We start from the raw sequence: 24,021 nt of genomic DNA, 5'->3' as shown, positions 1-24,021 counted from the left end.
TGGTGACACCATTAAACTTTCCTGTCCCTGAGGCTAAAATAAGAAAATATAGACAAGTTTGACAAACAGCATCTCTCACCATTCTCCAGGGCCTCTGAGTTTGGGACTTCACTTTTATCAGTCTGGTGTTGGGACGTGATGGCAGCAAATTCAATGTCACCTGTGTTTAAAATGGCTGAGAGAATCCTGTATACAGAGTTGACTTCCTACAAAAGGACCCAAAAGAAAAACATAAAAATGAGATGAGTCTGTGGTTCAAATCATGAGAACGTACCGTGTCGATTGTTTGAATACCTCTTCAGTGAAGCCAATGTTGGTGAAACACTCCTGAATGGCATCAAACTGCTCCTTGTACAGTTTACTGGAGACAATGTCCTGCATTACTTTGGAGTGTTGACTGTCGATGTACCTGCAGGTCAAGACAGTGTCACGAACTGGGATTTTCACAAATGTGTGCCAAAATTAAAAAGGCGTCCCTAACCTGGGTGGGGTCCTGTCAGGCAGCCTGAACGTTTTTAACTTGTCCTGGTGGTAAAGTCCAGCGTATATATAATAAAATATGTGGAAGTTTTTCTCTCCCCTAGAAGACAAAGCAACAGCACAATGAGAAGTTCACCAGAAAATCAGTTCAACCAAATAAAACATCTGGACAAAAGGCTGCAAGCAGCAATGACTTGGCATAACATCCAACTTCAACACAACACCAGTGACACACAGAGCTGTGGATTTGTCACAATGTTCCTAAAACTACACTGGCCAAGTCTTGAGACAAAATAAGTAAAATAAAAGCTATTTTCATGATTTTTCTTAGCGTTTTCTTAGATCAGATTTCTGGTGTTTGGTGTCGCTGACTTTTTTTTAAAAGCAAAATAAAACCAATAGACAAGTGTTCCTCATTTTCCACTTGTTGGCATTAGTTCATATATTTCTTGAAGCTCCCATCATGCATTAATTTTGCAAAAAGAAAAATATGTAAAAAGGAATGCGAATAATCTCATGAATAACAAGATCACTGTGTTGTATTTAATCAATGTCAAGCTTGTCAGTCAGTGTTCATTCTTTCATTGCTCAGGTCCTAAACAGTGGGAGAACTCTACGTACACAGCCTGTTTGATGACCCTGGACTTCTCCAGCAGATATTCTGATATCTTGGCACCAATGACGGCACCAGTGGGTGTGAACTTCATCTCCAGGTACTTTCCAAAGCGACTGGAGTTATCGTTAATGGCCGTGCAGGCGTTTCCAAAGGCCTCAACGAGAGGGTTCACCTGCAATATTTTCTCTCGCAACGTCCGATTATTTGCCTGAAAAAAAAAAAAAAAGAACCTTAAATCTGGGTTAGAATATGAAGTGTTTAAACTGGAGAAACGGTTTCTGTTATTACCTTTCCTAAGAAGGTGAGATGTTGGACAATTAAGTGAGCGCTTTCTGTTTTTCCAGCTCCACTCTCACCACTTATTATAATACACTGGTGAAAAATGAAAGATAAAATAAATTCAATTTGCACATACATTCCCAAAATAAATTAAGGTTATGATGAGCTTTTTATTTTATAAACATAGCATGCAATGTTCACAAATTGAATATTTTTTTCTGCAGAATACCTGGTCTTTGGAGAAGGTCACCATGCCCTGGTACGCTGCATCCGCCGTAGCAAAGATGTGTGGAGGGTTGTCACCTCGCTTCACACCATGGTATAATGTAGAAAACTACAAAACAACATGGCCATATTCTTTACCATTTTGTTGTTTTAAAGTCGATCAATCATGCCAATCATTAACTTCATCTTTAATTGTTGTGGTGTGGAGTGTCCATATTCCTGGATGATACATCACCTTTGGAGAGTATATGCTGAGGCTCTGGAAAGGGTTGAGAGCGATGAGGATGTCACCCACGTAGGTGTAAACCTGCAGCTCATCATACCTCTTATGGAGGTGGCTGATTATTGTCTCCTGCAGACAGGGCAATAAAGCAGGCCAATCAAAGAAAGCAACCTCGCCCCCCTGTGGGGCAGTAGGGTAGTACAATGCCAGGTAGGACAGGGTGAAGACAATACCTCACCGTCCCACAGTAACAGAGGTGAGGTAAAGAAAACATGGCGTCAAGAACATTGTACCTTGGGTGGATCAATGCATGATGAGATAAGACCTTAAATCTCACCTCGTCTAAAAACTCCAGGTTTACCAGATCATCATCAGGACAGCTCTCTATTATGAGGGTTTTACGAGTATTGATCCTCTCGTGCCTGTGTATGAAGCCAAGGAGATGATAATGCATCAGAAAGACATAAAGTGGGAGCCAATGTAGAAAAACAGCTGCATCCAAGATCCAGTCACTTCCAAGGTTGGTGTGGAGTCCTTCAAAGATCTCCCAGGGGAAACATCTCCTATTATCACAGCCAGTGATTGCACTTCATCTGTGTTTTGACCTATCACTTTCCAACGAGCCCCAGTGGGCAGAGGTCAACACTGAGCCATCTGGATCCATATGGGACTGGAAATGGTCCCGGGGGACGTCAGTGAGTGTGAGAAAAAAGACGCAGAAAAAAAGGCTTTTGTCCGTGTTTGTCCACTGCACAGGATTAAAGTGCAGGAACAACATTCTACTGCTGTTAGGGTGCAGTGTGTTATTGAGTCTCCATAAAAGTAACAACTGACAGTAATCATGCACACACATTTTGAATATTCGAGCAGTGTTTCTCAAATGGTGGGTCGCAGCCTAAAGGTGATTGTTAAGACACTTGGACCACATAATTTGTTTAGAACAGTGAATCAAATACATATTTACAGCTTTATCTATTGGTTAAAAACACAGTGTTAGCAAGAGCTACCATGAGGAAAAATCTTTATCTTTACTGTTACATATATTGTTTTTTTATATATATATATATATTATATATATATATTTCACTAAATAAAAAGAATGTTTAAATTCATTTAGATTTATTGTGTAGCCTATTTTTGCTGTACAGACAAATGAAATCTTACTTCTACTTGCATCAAGATACTTTTTAGATCCCCCCAAAAAGTCAAAAGTAATAAATTCAAGATGCATCAATTTTTAAATGGAAAACATTTTGAAATCATGTTACAGAATTTCAGATATTGATGCTCCAGGTTAGAAGCAGTGTCTGCCTTTGTATTCACTTTGTATTCTGACAATGGTGGAACGACTCAGTAGCTATAAAGTGAATATTGTCATCGTGTCCCTTCAGATGGAGACCAAAGACCTGGGGCCCATACCTTTCCACTGCTTTGAAGTCAATCATACCCTTCCACCTAGGGCATCTACTTTCAAGTTCTCTGCGTCTTCATTCTTATCGACAGTCATTGTGTGTCGATCTGTGGCATGAGAGACTAAAACCAGAGAGCGGGAGCAGTTCTCGCCCTACAAGCTCATAATCCCATTATCCACTTTGACTGTGGACAGGAATTCAGGCTCAGACTTAGGCTCAGGCTCAGGCTGCGACTCTGCATGGTCTCTGGAGTAAACAGAGCTGGCACCGATTCAGGACAGAGTCAAGGGCAAGTTCAGCAAACTCCTTTATAATGAAGATTAAACTCAAGTCAGAGTCGGGAATTCACCAGTATATCACGGGGACTTTTTTTCCTCTCTGAATAAAAAGGAGCTCTGGAGAGAAATGAGAAATACTCCTTCTCCAGTGTTTTTCAGATGAAAGAAATATTAACATGGCTTTTCTGAATATACTTTTGTCATTTGAAAGGCTGAAGTTTTTTAAAGTGCTTATAAAATATCTATCTATATACTATCATTTCTGCTTTCAAAAATATGACTGAATCATAATCATATGTGTCTCACTATCGTCTTTAAACTAATATTTAGTCATAAGCAAAAAGGGATTCAAACATGATGACTGTGTCCAGACTCCTTGTCTATTTCATCTGTTCTAGTACTATTTGATCAGACGGTGATAAGTGGTCTGTGGTGTGGACTCTCCATACAGTGTTTGTCACCTCCACTGGTCTAAATTTTTTTTTTAAACTAATTTTAGTCTCTCACTCTCCGTGAATTAGTCACACTCCTGTAACTTCTCTTTAATCACACACCAGTTTGTCTATTCCTGCATCTCCTCATTATTACCGCTCTCGCTGACTGTTAGCAGATGAGAGCCTGCCCCCTACTGGATAAATAAAATCAAGTCACTAACAGTCTAGAGGCTGGGTGCAGTGAGGATTAAATCTTACGTGATAATCTTTGCCTTTTTTTTACTTCAAATTAAGGATTGCTTACTTGGTTTTAGTTTTGCAGCCCGCTTGTTGCTGTTCCTGGATGAGAGCTGCAAGCTGCTGACGTAGAGCCATCTCTTTGCCATGGGCCTGTTTGATGAAGGGATGCTCCAGGAGGTGTGTGGCAGATGGACGTGCCTCAAAATCCTTTATCAGGCACCTTCATAAAAACACAAGCATGACAACTGAATATCTTCACCCGTCTTTTAATTGGAAATAAAACCCCAACACAATCACCTGAACGTGTCAGAGCTGATTTGTCAGGATGAGCAGCAGCAGCAGCAGCAGCAGCAGCAGTGTGACTTATCTGACATTCTGGGTCTGCAGGTACCACATGGTCTCCGTCACCATGGTCCCCGGGCCCAAACAGAGCACACACTGTGGCACTGAGTCCTATCAGTCATGTGCAGTGTTTGCTAACAGCTGACGTGGCTCTGCGTTACAGGCCAGCAGCTACACACTTTAGTATTAGTTTGGCTTGGGCACAAAGCCTTTCCCACAATATTGATTGCGACAGCAGCACACAATGCAAACACAGACAAACACGTCCTAAAATTAGAAGGATGCAAGCATGCATCAACAATCTACATCTGCACAGTTCATTAGTTCAGCTAAAGACTTTCAGCATCTGTGTGAGTGCTACAGCCCCAAACACTGCAGGGAGAGGTATCTAATTACAACCCTTCTAATCTGCACCCAAATTCCGTTGCTTTTATCAGTTTGTTTGGCTCCGAAAGTTAATTCTGTGAATTCATTAGCGCCAGGACATTAAGCAGAGGTTGCTGCTATTAGCAGGGCTAAGCTGCAGGGCAGACCACTTTGTCACAGAAGTCAGCTTTTAGGATGCACAAGTACAGATTCCTGGTGATGGATTTATTATCCTGAGAACTACCCTGCCTGACGCCTCCAAACACACAGCAGTTCAGGTCTGACGCAGCTGAAAAGACGTCACAAACAGGCTGCAAATTTTGATAACATTGTCCATCCCTTTCCCTTTCAGGACTCTTTGTTTTGTTGTTGTCTTTTCAGACCTGATGTCACATAATCAATTAGCCCCAGATCACATATAGGCAGGGAAAACACTACAACTACTGTGGTGCTGGTTTAGCTCTGCTCAAAATGACTAAGATGTTTGGTGTTTTTATTTATTTTTTAATTATTATTACTCACACTGAGGCTCCAGCACAAAGAAAACCATGACTCCACAAATAGTTTTTCAAATAATTCTCCAGACAAATTAAACTTTATTTTCTCATTATGCCTCAGACTCACACACCTACGTAGCTGATATTACAGCTGTATATCCCCAACAACCATTACAAGCTGCCCCTGATGTTATTAGCTTTGCACAGTGGAGGAAATGAGAAGTTATCTGAGCCTCAGATGCAGCCGATAACTCAGGCGAATTAGTTTGTTCCTCTGTGGCAGATTTACACAAATGAGAGTCAATGAACAGATAAACAAGAGCAATGATAGAATCTGGCTATAAAATATCAATTTCAGGTGCCTCCATGTTCCACAGAAAACATGCTACAGCTGATCTTCAGCTCTTCCCACCAAGCCTTTTCATGCGCAACGTTTGTTTTATCACATAAGAGCAAATATCAGGCAGGAGATCCGGTTTACATTTTCATCAATTCCTTCCCTTGTATAATGACAGATGTGTGAACTGAAAAGTCAAATACTGTATATCATTTCATAGATGAAGAACGACACTTAGCTGCAAGACAAATGCTATATAATGTTATATTCTTTCCAACACAGCAAAACAAAATCAGTTGATGAGATAAGTAATAATAATAAAAGATGATAAAATGTTAGGAAAAGGGGCTTTAAAAAATTGAACAATTTAGAATATAGACAGACAGACAGACAGACAGACAGACAGACAGACAGACAGACAGACAGACAGACAGATAGACTAATGACTAATAACTCACAGTTACTGACAGACACTTACTGGCTGATGAAGTGGCTGAAGCTCCTGCACCACTGATCTGGATTTCTTAATGTTGGGGAAGGATTTCTGAAATGAAACATAAACATAACAAACTCATGAGCAAAAACTGACAATATTTATTCCTGATCACATGCTCATCACTTCAAATTAAAGCCTTGTTTCTGTCTCTCCTGACTCGGCTGATAAAAAATGGCCGGCAGCCAGAGAATGACCATCAGGCTCCTGTGGGAGAGTTTTTCTCGTCTGGTCCGAGTCCAGGTCCATGGCAGCCCCAGAAAAAAAGTGACAAACGATAAGAGCTGCTGCACTGTCTGGCAGCAGGCATCTGCCATTGGGAGACAAAAGTTATGGGAGCTAGTTATACCTCTGTCAGCAGCATTAACGGAGGCCATCTATAATGAGGCTAACACTTCAAGTGCACACGATGACAGGAGGCAGGTGTGCATGAGGAGCCAAGGCTGGATGGGCCCGTGTACAGCCATCCTCACTGAGAGCTGACAGCTGGAGGCTGAGGTTTTGTCACAGTGATGAAAATAATGGCAGACCATGGTTTAGATATCTATTAGCTGTGTTAATTAATTTTCAGGTATTTGTCTTTCACAGAACATGATATCTTTATGGCTTAAAAAAATAAATATTTTGATGTAAACCCATCACAATCAATGCAGAGCTTCTGTTGATGCAGATACACTTCAAGTGACATTATATATATTTAATGTCTTGTTTTTTTCCCCAAAAGAATGTCTGGGTACAGAATCTGTCATGTTCCACAGCGTTGGGTTTGTGGAGGCTTTGATAAGGATTCAGGCAGGCAATCCTCTGCAAAGAGCAGATCAAAGCCTGTAAGTGACGGCTCCAACGCAAACCTCTAATATGAGCCCGAAGACACGTCTTCGCCTTGATGCGGTAACACACACTGCTCATGCATTACAAAGTCAATACAGCAGCGCTGATGATAACACTGTCAAGTGGGTTCATTGTGCTCGGTAAATCCTGATATTTTTTTTCTTCTACTATCTGTGTGAGAGCTGCCTCACACTGTAAACACAAATGGCTTTTCGGGATCTTATCGCTGCTCAGAGTGGGTTCAGGCAAAATCACTGAGGTGTCAGCATCGTTTGACAGCAGCCAACTCAGCCATAAAGAAGGAGAAAAATCCACCGGGGGCAAATCAACTTATATTTTCATCTTCTCTGTTTGGAACAAAAGTTGCGCATTGATTTTCAATAGAGCAAAAGTGCAAATAGGTTTTTCGACAGTCCTCGTTTTTTATGGTTCAGCCAGGAAATGTGACAAAAACTGAACTGTGCCAGAACAACTGAGGTAACCATATGCACAGATAATTCACTAATATTCATGTCTTACATTATCACTTCAAATAAACATAATTTAAGACATAAATGACTCTGTGTATAGCAGGTAAAATTGCAACAAGGGCTACATCTACATTTGCGGTAAACATTTAAGCAAATATTTAAAATCACTTTTCTCATGTATTTCAGTCCAGCCCTAAATTACATTTAAGCAAATACATATACACATACAGTGAATACATTTCTCCACCCAGTGAATACGTTTCTCAAAGCAGGAACACTGTGGCCTTTAGACAGGCTTAAGAGAGAATGAGTCCAAAATAAAGACTTACTTAGTGAACAGAGCACTCTTTTAGAATTTGAAACCATCCATCACCTGAGCCACAGCACTGACACTTCTCTGAGCATATATGCATGAACAGGGAGAACCACAGCTACATCTATCATGTCTACAGCCGCTGCATTGCTAAAAGCTACACACACACAGCAACTGAAGTCACTGCATCAGGGAAGGAGATGTTGGAGCAAATGTTACAATCAATCAAGTGGCCAGCAGGGGGACAGAACAGCGCCAGTGTGTGATGATTTTTTTTTTGTCCAAAAAGACTCAGAACAGCGCCAGTGTGTGATGATGATTTTTTTTTTGTCCAAAAAGACTAATTCAGTCTTTAAAAAAATAACTGCATTAAATTGTCCATGGATAATTTGTACTGGGCCGCAGTGAAACAACTGATATTTTATTTAGTTTCAAGAGAATCCAGTCATTTCTATTTACTTTCTTCATTAAGAGTGTGCAATTTTTCAAAATACTTCAAATACTTTAAGACTCCAATACTAACAGAAGTCTAAAGGATGTTTTATTTTGAAGTCATGTGACCATCTTCCTACAGAGAACCCCTGTCCTAGTACATCTTTAATAAATCTTAATACTTCATCATTTATTGAATCTTCTCATACAACTAATCTGCAACATACAACCTTGGCCGACTTTGCCTTAAAAGACTTGAATCTGGTTGAACATCACATGGACACTACAGGGTTGAGTGGAGAGAAGAACACTTGTTCAAGCCATTAACCTTTGTGCCTATTAAATATCTCACACCATCTTTGTCTTTGGTGGCCCTAATTAATTTTGCACTTGATGATTTTATAACTTTACCCTTTGATCTGCTCCATTACCTACACCCATGACCACCACAGAGATGATGATGTTCTCGTCAGGAAAATCCGAGGAGGAGGGAATCCTCAAAAGAGTTGGATTCTGCTTAAAAAAACCCGACCGTATATGAAAAAGAAATCCTCCTCCTCCTATAGTGTAAGCCCATCCACGGACCGATGGCCCGTCACATCTCATCAACCATCAGATATTTCTGAAGCACAAACAGAGGTGACCCTTATTCATGGAGCTCGTCGGCGTCTCCTCTGACAGGCCGTCACAGCTACTATCATCGTTTTATAGCCTGCTGGGACCAGACTCATCACCACGTGTGTCACGTTAACAATCACAAAACCAAAACCTGTGACATAATGGCAACGGCCCCCGCCCACACCGTGGAGGGTCTACAGTACATGGTCATCACAGAAAACATGTGAATCTTTAGCTTGGCAGACGTGAGAGACATCTTCAGTGAGACAGTTTATAATCACAGGTTAATCACAGTAGAATCCTACACTGAAACATAGCAGCACATGTTGTATTTTCTCCCCCTCTGATAAGAGGATGATGCTGTGGTTGAAACACAGGACAGATTAACAACACACCAGTAAAACCTTCGGCCTGGAAACACTCCTGTATTCAACTGTAACGTCCCGGAATATTAACAGCACATATCACATGTTTATTACATGTAGTGTTTATATGGATTTCATAATGTACCGTACCAGCCAAGGACAATGCTTCATGAGAGGCTCCCTGTGGTTTGTGACGTATTAAATTGAAAAGATTTCCAGGTCTGAAATGAACAACTTTGCAATCGTCAAAAGCCAGGCAGATGAATCTCTTTGATTTCATCATGAATCACTCCCGACAACACTAAAGACCCAAAGGTGAAATACATTTCCATATTTCCGAAGTAATTCATACGGGGAGTCATCATTTACACCACGTTTCCTCCAGGATTTTGTCTGGTCTGCCGCAGTGATGCGAAAATATATTTGAGATAAACGACATGTTAACAGAATCATTTCATGGTCCGACACGTCCGCCGTGATTTATACCGCCGCTGCTAAACCTTTGAGCTCCCAAACCGCACCAAAAGGACAAAATATCTGTGTTGAAAGAGAGATGGAGGGATGTCCAGTGAAGATAAATTTCCAATTCCATTAATGTCTAAGTCAACTCCAAAGTCAAAGGCTCTCATGAATTTCAACTGATAAAGCAGGAACAGACAGTCATCAGGGAAATGCATCTGTCTGCTCCTGTTAAGACACTTTTTGATAAGAGACGCAGCTGAAAAAAACATGTATTTGCCCCCCACCTGCACCCCCTCCATAAGATCAGTGCAGCCTTTTTCCAGATCTGAATTTAATGTAATTATTAAGTAGGTTTAGATTGTTTTGCTTTTCAGCACAGATCCTCGGTCATATGTAGGTTTTCACCAACATAGATTTTCTTTTTATTAATGTGATGACTCGTCAATACCACTCATTATACTAGGCCTAAAACTTTACTACTTCTAAAATTAGTTTTGTTATTTTGTTATGTTAGAAAAGTCAATGTTCCAGGATTACTGGAAGAGTGGTTTTCAAACTGCCTTACATTCATTATTTGAATATAAAATTGTCATGTTAGCTGCAGCTAATGTGCAGCTAAAATCCATAAAAAAAGTACCCTGAGAAAAAAAGACTTTCTACATTAGCGCTCCTTTCTCTCCTGTGATTATTTGTGAATTTGAAATTTACGTGCTGATAAAATGCTGCGTTTGCATCCATCCCTCCCTGCTCCTCACCTGGTTTGGCAGAAAGGAGATAAGATTGTGACAGGGACGTGATGACGGCCTCATCTTCCTGTGAATGGAGCTAATCAATGCAATGCAAATTGCAATCAGAGGAGCATATCTCCACCTAACTGGGAGATAATTGCATGATTGTGCCTGATAGGAAAAGGTCAACCGCATGTAGCCACTGTGCTCTTACATGATTATCACACGCACACACACACACGCACGTGCATACTGTTTGCAGCAGAGAATATTCTTCCAGATTACATCTCATGACCTTGTGCAGAGGCCACTTCTGTTATTTCTGATGATAAAGAGGTGCAAATGCTGATTACTCAGCAGATGCTTCCTTTAACATGGCAAAAAGATGTAAAAAAGAAAAAAAGAAAAATGGAACAGTCACAATAAAATGTTGGGGGGGGTTGCGAGTGCAGCGACTATCATTTTTCCTCCCATCACCTTCACTGTCACACTCACTTTTGTTATTGTCCTCCTCACAGAAGAGGAGGCTGAATCTGTCAGTGTCTTTACCTGAGCTGCCCTCAGCTGTGTGCTTGGAGCGCCCTCCAGTGGACTCACCTTGGAATTTTGAAGAGGGCTTTGACTGGGTGCATCTCAGCCAGAGGTGGGTCTCCATCTGCCAGCTCAATGGCTGTGATTCCCAGGGACCACACGTCACAGCGGGCGTCGTAGGAGTAATCGAACTGCTGCTCACAGGCTATGACCTGACAACATGACACCGTCACAACATCAGATTAACATCCAGTTGCCACCAAAATACACACTTCTCTTTAATGGAGGCCAGTGAGCTGGGATTAATTCACTTTTTAACTGCTGAGTATCTTATTTTATCTAAATATTATTCCATATTTCTCTGAAACACTGCTTTATTGCCAGAACTTGGGCGAAACTCTGTCATAAATTAAAAACATTTATGTTAAATCGGATCATAAACCTGAGTGTTCCTCCTCTGTGCTTCCATAATGTCAAAAATCTGGCAGAGTTACAGAAAATCTCGGTATTCATGGACTGTTTAAACACTGAGAGATGGGTCAGTCCAGCAGCTCCTGGTCTGAGCTTCACTCAGTCAATAATTATTATAACATTACACTGCATTTTACAGCTCAGTCCATTCTAATTACCCAGGAGGTCTCTCCCTTTTACCCATCCAATCACTACACTTCATTTCTGCCACAGAGGAAGCTCAGGGGGAGCAAAGGGGAGGGGGCATTCTCTCAGCTATTAACCTTGAAATGACCTTCAGAGCTGCACCCACGGCCAGGAATACACAATGACACAGGGGAGAGTCACACAGAAATACCCGACCCTGCCTCTCAGCCTCTTTTCTTCTCTTCATTTTAAAGTGGTGATTTTAAACATTGTTTTACGCTGTGTGAACTTTTGTCGTTTACTGTTGTGTTGTTAAAGATGATGTTTGTGGTTCTGACCTCAGGAGCCATCCAAAACGGAGTCCCGACCGATGTGTTCCTCCGCAGTCGTGCACTGGTCAGTTGTGCTGAAACACCTATAAATAAATAAGAAACCATTTTGTTGTTTTACTAGATATAAAACCTACTGTTAACAGCTGGGAGGAAAATAAACCAAATTTACAGCAGAGAATAAATGTTTTAAATTAATCAATAAATCCTGGCATATTTAGCTTGGCAGCCTGCCAGGCAGTAATAATAATACTAACAATAATAATGTGCTACAATCATTTCAAATTAAGCGGGACAGATTTTTATCAGCATGAGTCCACTTCATCACCGGGACACAGAGGACATAAACTTGCCCCGGGGCAGAGTCAAAGTCATTCGCTTTAACAGTTTCTCTTTAATATGCAAAGGATCAAATAATGCAATTTAAATGAGCAGCAATAGCCTGGGGTTAGAACCAGAGTCCAGGGAATAACCAGCATCTCCAGTTCACGGTCGTCTGACTTCAACAACCAGAGTTTAGAGGAAATGTGATCACAGTCCGATTAATGGTGTTGAACATGATGATGTCAGTGTGAGACTGATCTTTGACTGGAAATAACATGACATCACTGTATTAAATGTGTAAATAAATTCTGAAAAAATAAAACATTTCTCTATAAGAATTTTCTGCACAATGACCTTGAGTGGTGACTTCCGTAACACAATAATTTCATGCCTCTATTAACAAATACAAAGAAATGCCCTCTGGGTGTCACTGAGACAGCACGTTGACAACAACAGGAATCACACACAACCATATGGACATCAGCAATCAGTGCACAGCCGTCAGAGAGGCATTAGGAGATGCTGTAGAACATGGGGCCCAACATTAGACATCTGTCATCGGTGATGTGTTTTCTTTAACAAATATGCTGATGTGTACTTCCTGTTAGCTGTGACTGTGGTGTGTCGTATGTGATAGGTCAAATTACCAATAAAGGACCAATAAAACTAAAAGATGATGTTCTTGTGTCACTGTGAAAATCTTGGGATTGTGAATTCCCCTTTTTCAAAGACTATTTACCAAAGTCAACCAGTTTGACTCCTCCCTCCGTGGTCAGCAGGATGTTGTTGCCTTTGACGTCACGATGAATAATCTGGTTGTTGTGCAAATGTTGCAGACCCTTTTAAAAAAGTTGGAGGACAAAAAAACATCATGAGAGTCACAGCACAGATTCTAATCACATAAAAAGTCCTGCGTCATCCCTACTAACACACATAATATAAGAAGAAAAACAAAAAGACAGACTCTGTCTCACTTCCTCTCGTTTAAAAAAATGTTTCCCAGCATGCTCTCTGCATGTTTGCATCACACCTGCTGTCTAACATTAGCGGCTCTGCAGCAGGCCGTCTTACCAAAAGGGCGCCGTACAAGATGTATGAAATAACGGGCTCCTGCAGACGCTGGCCTCGCATGAGCAGACCTTTGATGAGTTCTGTGACAGATCCACCGTTGCACAGCTAAGAGGGAGACAGAGAAACTCAAGTGACTCGTCCATCTTTCAAACTGCTGCAGATAATGATTCATGGTCAGAGCTGAGCCCACACACAGAAGTGAGGGGAGTACAGAGACACACTCACAGCCAGGCAGCACCAACACCTAATGTGGCAAAAGTTCTATTTCAAAATCTAGGATATGTCTAAATCCACGAAAAGCAAAGAAAAAGTTTAGCATAGTAAAAAACCATACGTCATTAGATTTTTCATATCAGTGCTTGCACCTGCACTGTTGCAGGGAAAAAGACATTCTCTACATTCCTGACAACTTTCACACTGGTATTCCTTCTCTCCCAACTGAACACAGATCTTACCTCCAGCACCAGCCACAGTTGTCCCCCTGACAGACTCTCGGACTTGTAGAACATTCCATAAAACTTGACCACATTAGGATGGTTTGACAGAGTCCTCAGGATGTTGTATTCTGCTTCTATCTCCTCATCCACGTCCTTTAAGGAGCATAAAAAGACAGTCATTAAACAGATAGAGAATTGATGCTGAAGTGCATTTTAGTTTATGTGTTGTAGGTAAAATATGCAAAACAAAAGTCACAAGCTTAGAACAACTCCTGAAGTGTTTATTAGGCGGAAAAAAGTATCCTCTCTGTTTAAGTCCTTAAATGTGATTTTTGTGACAAAACAGTTTAAAGAATATTTGAGGTGAGCACAGCAGAGAGTTGTATCCAAATTGATGATTGTTGTTTTACCCACCCATTCAACCCCTGCTCCTGGGCATTTGACTATATTATTAGCGCCCCCTGCAGGGTGTGAGGGGATACTACATGCTGTTTGTTTTAAAAGCTGGAAGAAAACTAAATGTACCACCCATACCCAACCTGTAATTCTGATTAAATCAACTTCAAAATGTAGCCAAATAAACCAGGTAGCAATAGTAAAGGGTTTGGCAGCTAAACTAAATCTAGACTCGCCTTTTCTATCAGAGTAAATCTCAGAGGGACAGAAGAGAAACAGACACAGAGGCGGAATTTCTCTTCCAGGCCGTCTGAGTGATAGTGTCTGTGGTCTAATCAGGGAGAGGGATGGGAGAAGAGGCAGCTTCATCTTCACGGGCATCAGGGGACGTCAACATGGAGAGCGCTGCCGGGATGGGGAATTGTTCAAGCACTACAACCACAGTATGCTCTCAGACCAAGTGTCAGGAGCATGGTGTGGAGAAAACACAAAGTCTATAGCAACCTTATCTCACAGACCAATGGAAAGACATACAGCGTGTGAACGGCTACTTCAGGAGCTACACTTCCAGGAGAGGGAGCGTCAGACATAACATGACAGGAAATAAATGAGAAGGGGAGACATTGATGTATTTATACACCAGTGGAGCACGAACAAGGGAATGAAGAGGGAGAGCGGGAACAGGGACCGGAAACTTACTCTGTGTGAGTGGCTCCACTGCTGAGATAAGTTACATGTTCATAGAGAGAAACACAAGTTATACAAAGTATTGTTATGATGCACTACCTATGTTTGATGGAAAATGTTCAAACTGAATGCAAAGAAAACTACTGCAAGTATTCTAAAAAGAATGTGACCTTAGATAAACATTACTTTTAAATTAGTCTTTTCTTTTCCTGTATGCAAGGACTTTTACACTTTTACACAAGAAAATGTTTTAACTATAATATTCAAAGTCAAAGTTTTGTTAACTACAAAGTTTACATTCAACTCTAACTTTGAATATTTAAAGGCCCATTAAACACCAATAAGAAGTTCAAGGTTTTTTTTTGGGGGGGGGGGTAATCTTTGTACCAAGCCTCACTAATTTCTGACCCTACGCTATAAAAAATAAACGGAAAAGATAAATGCATGTCGACACTCCTTCCATAGTAAAAACAACAACCAGGAAGAACATTTCACATTTCATTTCATTTTCACTACACAGGCTTAGGCTTTCACAACTATTGATTTTAACAAAGTCGAAATATTCCAATCGATGACATTTTTCCGTCCTGAACCTTTTTTAACATTTTTAACATTATTTAAAGTGTTCGATTATGACAAAAAATATCTTAGATTGCTGGAAAACTTGCAAGGTAAACATATCTATATGTTAGCATATAGCAGAAGACAATAATTACCACCGCATATGAATTGTGTTCTTTGTAGCATAACCCACCGAAAGATGGCGTCACACTTAAACTGAAGTGTTCAGGTTTTTAATGAAAATCCTAAAACCAACGTAAGAGCTTGTGCCTCCACGGGTATTTGCTAATTCCTCGAAAAATTCTTTTAATTAATTACTTTTACCCCCTCTTCGAGTCTGTCGTCATTGATTACTAGGGCGGAACTCCGTGATTACGACGGAGCTCTTTCAAAATAAAAGCTCGTATTATAAAAACGAGACCTAAGATAAAAAAACACAATCCGGGATAAGAACAATTAACAGATATACCAGATTGATTATTCAACGAATATTTCTCTAAGCCACTGATGTGTTGAATGAAGAAGAAGAAAAAGGAAAATAATAAAGATCCATTTACTCAGATGTTTGTTTTCCATTCCCACACCTGACAGAAATGATCAAATTAACTTATTAACTTAACTTGACTAACTTAACTTCCAAACTTGAGCTGCAGTCACATTTGTTAAGAAGTGCAGGTTAATAAAATCTGAGAACGATAGTTCTCATAAAGCAGAATTCAGCTCTGCGGCCGTGTGAGCCTGTCTGTGAAGTGGCAGATAAAGGCAGGAAAACTGCTAAAGCTGGATAACTTGTAAAGATATTATCTGATTTTAAGCCCTTTAAAACAGAGCCCATCAAATCTCGATGATGGGCTGCAAAGAGTTTACAGGTTTCATTTTAAGGTCGATAAACCCAAAAAAGTGAAAACCGGGCATTAAATTACTTTTCAGCAAGTAACTACAGTACATGCTCTGATGGATTAAATTAAGCACAAAAGTCAGATTAAGCTATGGCATAATTAAATCCTGAATGTTTCTTTATAATGTGTAAAGAAATGTGTAAGCTTTCCCAGAAAAGTTTGTAGTTGAGATTATTTAAGACTATAGACTGTGGACTATTTTGTATAGTCATCTATTGTGTTTTATATGATTAAAATTTTAACCAGGTTTGGCACATTTGAAGCTTTTATTTAGCCCACATATGGCATGGAATGACTACATTTAGTGCCCACTCTTGCCACAACTGTGGGTCACTTTGGCTCCACTTCCTTGAGCCAACAACCTCTCGTGTGACTTACGTTGACTGGGTCCAGGACTTTTACTGCTGCCTGACTTCCATCCTTCTTGTTGTTCACTCTGTAAACTTTTCCGTATGTTCCTTTACCGATGGTCTCCACGATATCCCAGTTTCCTGACGGATCGCCCAGGTTTTCTAGGCCAATCATGCTAGAATGGTAGGGATAAAGCCCAAACAGTGACTTCCTGTGAGACAAAGCAGGAGAGAGATCAACAGTGTTGTTAAATCTAATACATCACAACAACAAAAACTCATTGTACATTGTTGTGGGGGTTATAAAATGTGATAAATGTAGCTTCCTTTAAAAAAAAAACCAACAATGCATTTTTGACTTTCATTGCTGGTAAAAACAAACTTATCTCAGAGTCTTGAAGTGAAAATGTATGGACTGTGTACAGCCAGGAGTGTAAGTGCTGCATACAGAAGAGTACATTTACTCCCAAAAGACCTCTTCATTTAACACAGTGAAACAGCTACATCCTCCCAGGGAGTCATTTAACAGGTTTACAGCAGCAGAAAATCAAGACAACAAGGAAGCAGCAGTAACGAAGCACCTGTAGGTGGAGAGGACATGACTTACATGGCGCGTGTTACTTCCTTCTGACTCATCTGAGGAGAAAAAAAAATCAAGACTAAACGAGTCTCAAGTAATCATGACATAACAATACCTACTGCCTCTTGGAGGGTACGGCTGGCAAACAAGTGGCGTTTGACACTGACAGTGAATCAGCCGTCTCTCAATGACAGGGACGTTGTCAGCACCCACTAAGTGCAATCTCCCTCAGATCAATTGGATTAGATAGAGATTAACTTGACAAGCGTTGTGCTGAACGAGCAGTGGAAAAGAGCTGCACCTTCACCAACAAATAGTTGCTTTTGGGGGAAACTGATGACCAGTGCAGTAGTAGGAGGCTGACATTGATTCTATAGCAGGCACTTCACAGTAGTGGTGACAGTAACAGCAGACTAGTGCATGATGAATTAGGGGAATGTTGGTGTTGTTTTCAAAACATGTGTCCCATTTTGTCTTGTGTGAAATTGAACATCCTGCTGATAAACATGATGGAGAGGAATATTTGTGTAGCATCACACGACGGGTTCACTTGTCATGAACATGTTATGTGCGTCACAGGGTCCGTACGACCCTGGAGGCAAGGACAAAGTAGCTCTTTTTAAAGTGCATAGATGTGGAAAGAAATGTTGAATGATGATCTACTGTTATGAAGCACACAGATGGATATGCCAGTACCCTGAGGATACTTCATACTCAACAATACTGCAATGTAACTGATATCCTTTACTGTGTCCTTGAAGGAGAAGCATGTGATAGCAATAGGTAAATGTATTCATTTAAGCTTTATCTAACAAGGTCAACCTGGTTGAGATTGAAATTCAAGAAGAGCAAGTGTCATGACTTAAAAATCCAGAAATAAAAGACCAGAACGGCAAATAAAACAACACCAATAACCAATAAAAGAAAACACCTTCCTGGTAGGTGCAGAATATAAACGAGGGTGTCATCTGCATATGGAGTGAGTAAAGAATACTGAATATTATAAATAGTAAAAACAACTTAACGCATAAAAAACGATGAACTGTATCAATAATGTAAAAAAAAGAGAAATATTGAGAAGAAATCATAAGATATAAGACATAAGACAAGTATTTTAAAAATATAAATATAAATATTTGATATCCTGTGTTTCCTTTTTCCACATCCTGTGTTGTTTCCACAACTATTACATTATTTAATTTTATTATAAAGATATTGTTATTTACAATACATTTGATTAGCGTCTATGTATGTACTAGCGTACTCTGTCACATGTTAATCAACGTAAACACTTCAGATTATAGTCAAAGAAAAAAATGTCCTTTTCTAAGTTTTAGGAATATATATAGTACTGGATGTACTTATACCACACAATTTACGACTATAAAACGAGCCAAACAACACAATCCATTACACACCACAGTTTCTCTTTTTGTCTCTAGTCTAATCATCCATCACTGATTGTTCTGAAGTTAATCTCCCATCTCAAACTGCGTGTGAAAAATGCACCACACCTGCCTTATTAATCAACAGGATCCAAACCTGTTTACTTTCCATTTGTCTTGACGCTGCACTGAACGCAACACTGGTCACCTGTTGCCAAGGCACCTTCCAGTGACTTTTCTAACAAATGGCTTATATTCCTTTTCAACAGTTACTTGTCTGCTGTGCCCAGTAGCACTGGAAGGACTTCGAGTCACATTGTGCAGCTGCAGGCCAAAACATGTAATTGACTTTAACCAATAGCATATTTCAGATACTTCACAAGCATCTAGTTCTACAGACGACAGCACAAAGTTCAGCATTCACACAGTGTAATTATCACTATCATCTGCTCTATTCTGATTATAAGACAACTCAAATATTACACAGGCACATGCAGCTACTATTTGCTACATTTGCATCTATAAAATATTCAAACTAGTTTATAGATCAGAAAAGCTCAGATTATCAAACCAAGAGTCAAACTTACCTGTTTCTGTGAAAGTGTTTGTTTCTCCCCCACGCTCTACGCCTAGTGTACCAGACCAATTCAAGGCATCTATAGGGATTAATAATTTATTCCTAATCTGCAACCTGATCCGCAGCAGTGTTAAATATTCAATTGGCAGATGTAGCTCGTCATAATGGAGGCTGATATGAAGCGTCTCGGGTTGCACGCAGGTAACTAGGAAGTTCCTAACAGTTGCTACGTAGGTCATGTGATTTCTGTTGTCCTCCTCTGCACATGCTGTTCAGTACTCATGCAGCTGTAACTAATTCATATAAGAACATCTGACACCTTTAATCTCAGTGACAGCACTAGTGCAGCTGCTAATGTAGCAGCTATGGTTTGGGAAAAAATACAGTTAAAGTCTAGAATTACAAAACAGAACTACTGTAAATAAAAAGGGCATTATTGCATCTAAAAAAACACAGGACGGGATTGGATGCTTTTGTTGACATGAGTTCAAATCCCCCAGGGACCAAACTAAAGAAGAGAACAATAGTCACACCAGCAGCAAACAGGAACAGTTCACTGGAAAAATATAATAAAATAGTTACAAATATAGTTTTTAGAAAAAGAGTATCAGCAATTCAGCCATAAAAAATGTTTATTTTTAGTTTATCTGTGCAACAGCAGGGACCTCTTAATAATAATCCCCTACTGAAAGTTTTAAATTATTCAGCTTTTCTTTTGTTCAAAACAATTCTTTTTTTTTTTTTGGTAAGGTATTACATGCTTTGTCAGAAACCCTTGCAATTTTAGTTAAAAGATGACCTTTACAAAGTGTAGAGTCACTTTAGGTATTACAAAAATATAAAACTTATGACAGGGCTACCTAAATTAAGCAATATATATATATATATAAATATTGGAAAAGTTAGGAAATATAGTGACACATTGAAATGGGGACTAGTTAAAGATAATTTACTCACCCTTATTAAAAAGATATTTAACCTTTGCCAAACCTGGGTGGTTTATAGACAGCTATGTTTCTGCAGCACACACATCTCATGTTTAGAAAAAGCTAACGAAGCTGGCAGGAGTAAACAAATTAGCTTGTTAGCATTATAAAAATACTATTACATTGTAACTATAGCAACTAGTATAGCTAAAGGCAATATTTGAAACCTAAAAAGTTTTTGCTGACAGGTTAAACTAGTTACAGGCCATTAGCTCAAGCTAATGTGTATCAGAATCTTTCCTTAAACGGTTGCTCTCAAAGGGACTGAAGGAACCCAGACGACTGTGTTTTGAATGAACAGGAACACACGTGCTCTTGAACACATGCACTGCTTTAGAACAGGACACCACCGCTACTCAAAGGCCCGGCTCTGGTTACTCTTCTGGTGTACAAAGAAATCTATCATCATCACAAGTATCAAACTCTACTCAAAGGCCCGGCTCCGGTTACTCTTTGTGTACATTGAAAAAAAAAAGGACACCAGATCTGGTGTACAAAAAAATCTATCATCATCACAAGTATCAAACAGACAACTTTTATATGCAACACACATTGAGTTTTATAATGCTGCCAAGTCGACCTTCCTCATCAGAAACAATGAGAGCAAAAGTGAGTAATCTAATTTTCTGCTTCCATCAAACTCACACAACCCCACTCTCACTGTTAAAGCCCTACGGGAAATTTGATAAACCCTCTGCTAAAGGAGAAAAAACGTAATCCTTTTAAGGGGATAGAAGGAGACTTTACAGTAAACCTCCAGCAGCCACGCGTCAGGACTAAAGCTCCATGTCCTTGTTGTCACCCTGGTAGACCACAGTCTCACACAGCAACACAGACTGTCCCTAGACCTGGTTCAGAAGTTATTAAGAATATTAGGGAACTCCCATCTGTACACCATAAGTATTGTAATTTTACATAATGTAAAATGTAGTCAAGAAAGAAGAATAAACCTTTTATTAAAAAATTACTTAAAAAACGGACTATATAGAAATCTATATAAAAAAAGTAGTAAAGTGAGTACTACTAAAAACAAGTAAAAAATAAATACAATTTTAAGTGTTTGAATATAAAATACCAGAGCATCGGGCTTTGTAGGATTAAAATGACTGGTGGATAAAAATAAACAATATGTAGCATAAATCATTGCAACAGAAGGAAAAAAGCCCTGATTAGTCGAAGGTTATGATACAAAGTAATTCTGCTGTCATTATGGAGCAACATAAAAATAAATAAATAAAAATAAATGATTGAAATACGAAAAAAAAAAGTCAGACTGTATTGTCAGAAGTGCTTAAGTTTCTTTGTCGTTTTACATCCGAGTGTTTTGAAATCTGGATAATAGTTAACACATTCTTGTTCCTGCAGAAGATAAAGCAGCCTGGTGAGAACTGCCAGCGTAAATTGACACTTAACAATTCAAAACAATTCAAAGTGCAGTGCTTATAGTACATGTTTCAAACAAGCAGGATACATAAGCTAATGTATACTAATGCTCTTATCAACATTCAGAACACTGAGTATTTCACCCTAACACAAAAGTACATGAGAGTACAAAGTGCTGTGGATTATTGGGAAACACTGGTCTTACCTTAACCTTTCTCCCTCTGTGTCTCCATCTCTGGGAGCTGAAACAACAGTGGGAACAGTCTCAGGCCATCAGCTGATCACGACAACAGTTTTACCATAAATCCCACTGGCGTTAACTCACAACTTACCGTCCATAGTAACATTTCCAGACTGATTTCCCTCTTTACTGAGTGAGGGAGTTGAATTATTAACACTGCAGATACCTGAGCGTGGAGTCCAGTGATCTGACCTATCTGACCACCACCACCACCACACTGATGCATTCATGCGCCGCACAGTAGTGACCAGGACGGACAGGAAGTGACGACAGCGTCACCTCAGCATCAAACTGATGCACTGTGTAACATTTTAGTTGCTCCAGTGCTTTGGTGTGTGTGTGTTTGTGAGTGTTGTTGAGAGGTGTTTTTTTTACCTTGCATTCAAAAACTCTTAAACTACCAGGGTCAAAATGATAAGTCCTCTTAGGAGTTGACCTTCTTATTAAGTCTTTGCACAAAGAAATTCTGTTACCACTAATGATTTGTATAGGTTGTCAGCCCCTGCTGGACAGTTAATGCACTGCATTCAAAATTAGGCACTTAAATCTATTACATATTTTTAAAATTCAAATTCCTCCAATCAGGTAACAGAACAGCAGACACCGGTCATTGTGTTCATATTTTATTCACATATGTTACATTTTGCATTAAATGTCCAGCTCACACTTTCTGGTCAAACTCAGAAAGTTTGAGTCAGCACCTACAGTAATATACTGTATTCTCTTTTTCCATTCATACAGGACAACACACAAGAGCTTTCAGTTACAATACCCCCTAACCCCCAGCCCCATTACTCACTGGCTATTCTGTAGCAGTCATTCTTTTAAAAAAGGGGGTACTGCAAAGGAAGAGAGAGGAACAGAAAGTGAGCAAAAAGAAAAAGCAGCATGCATGTTTGTGAGAGGGAGAAGTTCAAGTGTTGAACTTGTTCTGTGAAACATCTCATGGACGCAGCATAATGTCGCCCTGCATTTAAACATCTGGACAACAGGCATGTGAGCGTTTTACTGTTTATCTCCAAGGAAAAGTAAATATAAATAATCTAGTCTGCAGGCACAACGGGATAAATGTATTCTCCTCCATCGGCAAAAATAAGATGATAATCAGAAAAAAAGGAACTAAGACACTTAAGAAATGGTGGCGTTAGAGATGCCATGCACAGTGTAGAACTGATACTCCAGTCTGATAATCTGGTAAAGGTGGAATGTGGCTATAAATCATAACTACGACAGCTAAAATAAAGATATAATCTGTGCTGCCGATGTGATTCAACGTTTAAAAGCTTGATATGAAACTTCTTGTGACACCACAGAAAGTGTGTGGACGTTTCTAGTTCATGATTTGAGGGAAAACCTTGAGAGAAAGAATATTAGATTTGTTTTAGAGGGCTCTGCCAATGCAGTGGGCAAACCAAATCTGTGCAGTGACATTTGATGTTCGATCAGCTTCTACAATTCATGCTACACGGAGCAGTTGAGCAGAGGTGAGTTAAACCATCTCGTGTCACAACTGAGAGCTTCTACAGACAGAAAAAGTGCAGGACAACCAGTAACAGTAGCAGTTTGGCTGAAGTGACAACCAACCACCTGAAACACTGCAGCAAATATAAGTGGACATTCCAAACCATCTACACTAAACTCAAAGCACAACCTTAGAAAACCAAAAAAAAAAAACTTAAAATTATTTGAACAATGAGCAGCAGCATTTATTTAAATATCTAAAAATGTGATTTAAACAGCAAAAACAAACAGAAAAATAATTCCTGAGGATGGATTTGCAACCAGGCCCATAAAAAGAGCCTTTGCTTGTTTGCAAAAAAAAAAAAAAAAAAAAAATCTCTAGTGTCTCTGTTTTAATGGGTGAATATGATTCCCTGCCTTGGATCAGATGTGAGCAGACAGTGGATGCCAACACTCATCAGGAGCTTCACACTTAAGCCAGCACAGCAGAGCACATTTGATAAATAAAGGGATGGTCAGCATCTCATGTAAATATTTTTTTTTTCAATCCAATAAAACAACAGGCTTCAAAAGCATGTCCTAAAAAATGGGGAGCAAAGTTGTGCTTTGATCTGAGCAAATTATTATTTTTTAATTCCCTGTTGAAAGAAATCACATCATAAATCACTTAAACACATGTGATTGTACACCAAACTTCACATAAACCAATGCTGTGGCAGCGAAGCCCTCACAGGATGATTTGTGTTACTTTATCCACGCTGAGAGCTCCCAAACATTTTTGATCG

The 24,021-nt window shown here is 39.6% G+C and overlaps 1 protein-coding gene across 4 annotated transcripts in view; it reads right to left on the bottom strand.

The window, feature by feature from the left end:
• The window catches only part of myo3b (myosin IIIB), a 55,807-nt gene extending 37,371 nt beyond the window's left edge, over positions 1 to 18,436 (bottom strand). The window contains exons 1-17 of one of the 4 annotated variants that reach the window (XM_025063764.1): positions 17,231 to 18,436; positions 16,652 to 16,835; positions 13,749 to 13,883; positions 13,294 to 13,398; positions 12,962 to 13,061; positions 11,908 to 11,984; positions 11,039 to 11,184; positions 6,208 to 6,273; positions 4,252 to 4,407; positions 2,161 to 2,245; positions 1,836 to 1,952; positions 1,605 to 1,709; positions 1,385 to 1,468; positions 1,102 to 1,304; positions 482 to 580; positions 295 to 409; positions 80 to 206 (exon numbers count right to left, since the gene is read on the bottom strand). In XM_025063764.1, the coding sequence (XP_024919532.1) occupies positions 80 to 206; positions 295 to 409; positions 482 to 580; positions 1,102 to 1,304; positions 1,385 to 1,468; positions 1,605 to 1,709; positions 1,836 to 1,952; positions 2,161 to 2,245; positions 4,252 to 4,407; positions 6,208 to 6,273; positions 11,039 to 11,184; positions 11,908 to 11,984; positions 12,962 to 13,061; positions 13,294 to 13,398; positions 13,749 to 13,883; positions 16,652 to 16,835; positions 17,231 to 17,259 (1,933 nt within the window). In that variant the 5' untranslated portion in view covers positions 17,260 to 18,436. Of the gene's footprint in view, positions 1 to 79; positions 207 to 294; positions 410 to 481; positions 581 to 1,101; positions 1,305 to 1,384; positions 1,469 to 1,604; positions 1,710 to 1,835; positions 1,953 to 2,160; positions 2,246 to 4,251; positions 4,408 to 6,207; positions 6,274 to 11,038; positions 11,185 to 11,907; positions 11,985 to 12,961; positions 13,062 to 13,293; positions 13,399 to 13,748; positions 13,884 to 15,567; positions 15,750 to 16,651; positions 16,836 to 17,230 lie in introns of those variants that run through there. The other 3 variants (XM_008328639.3, XM_008328638.3, XM_008328641.3) reach the window with 3 other exon arrangements.
• Between the last annotated feature and the right edge of the window lie 5,585 nt (positions 18,437 to 24,021).

The sequence above is a fragment of the Cynoglossus semilaevis genome, chromosome 16 (assembly GCF_000523025.1).
Source record: "Cynoglossus semilaevis isolate Cse_v1.0 chromosome 16, Cse_v1.0, whole genome shotgun sequence".
In the NCBI taxonomy this organism is placed as follows: Eukaryota; Metazoa; Chordata; class Actinopteri; order Pleuronectiformes; family Cynoglossidae; genus Cynoglossus; species Cynoglossus semilaevis.
The sequence above is the reverse complement of the archived record's forward strand: the minus strand, read 5'-3'. Positions and strand labels throughout refer to the sequence as shown.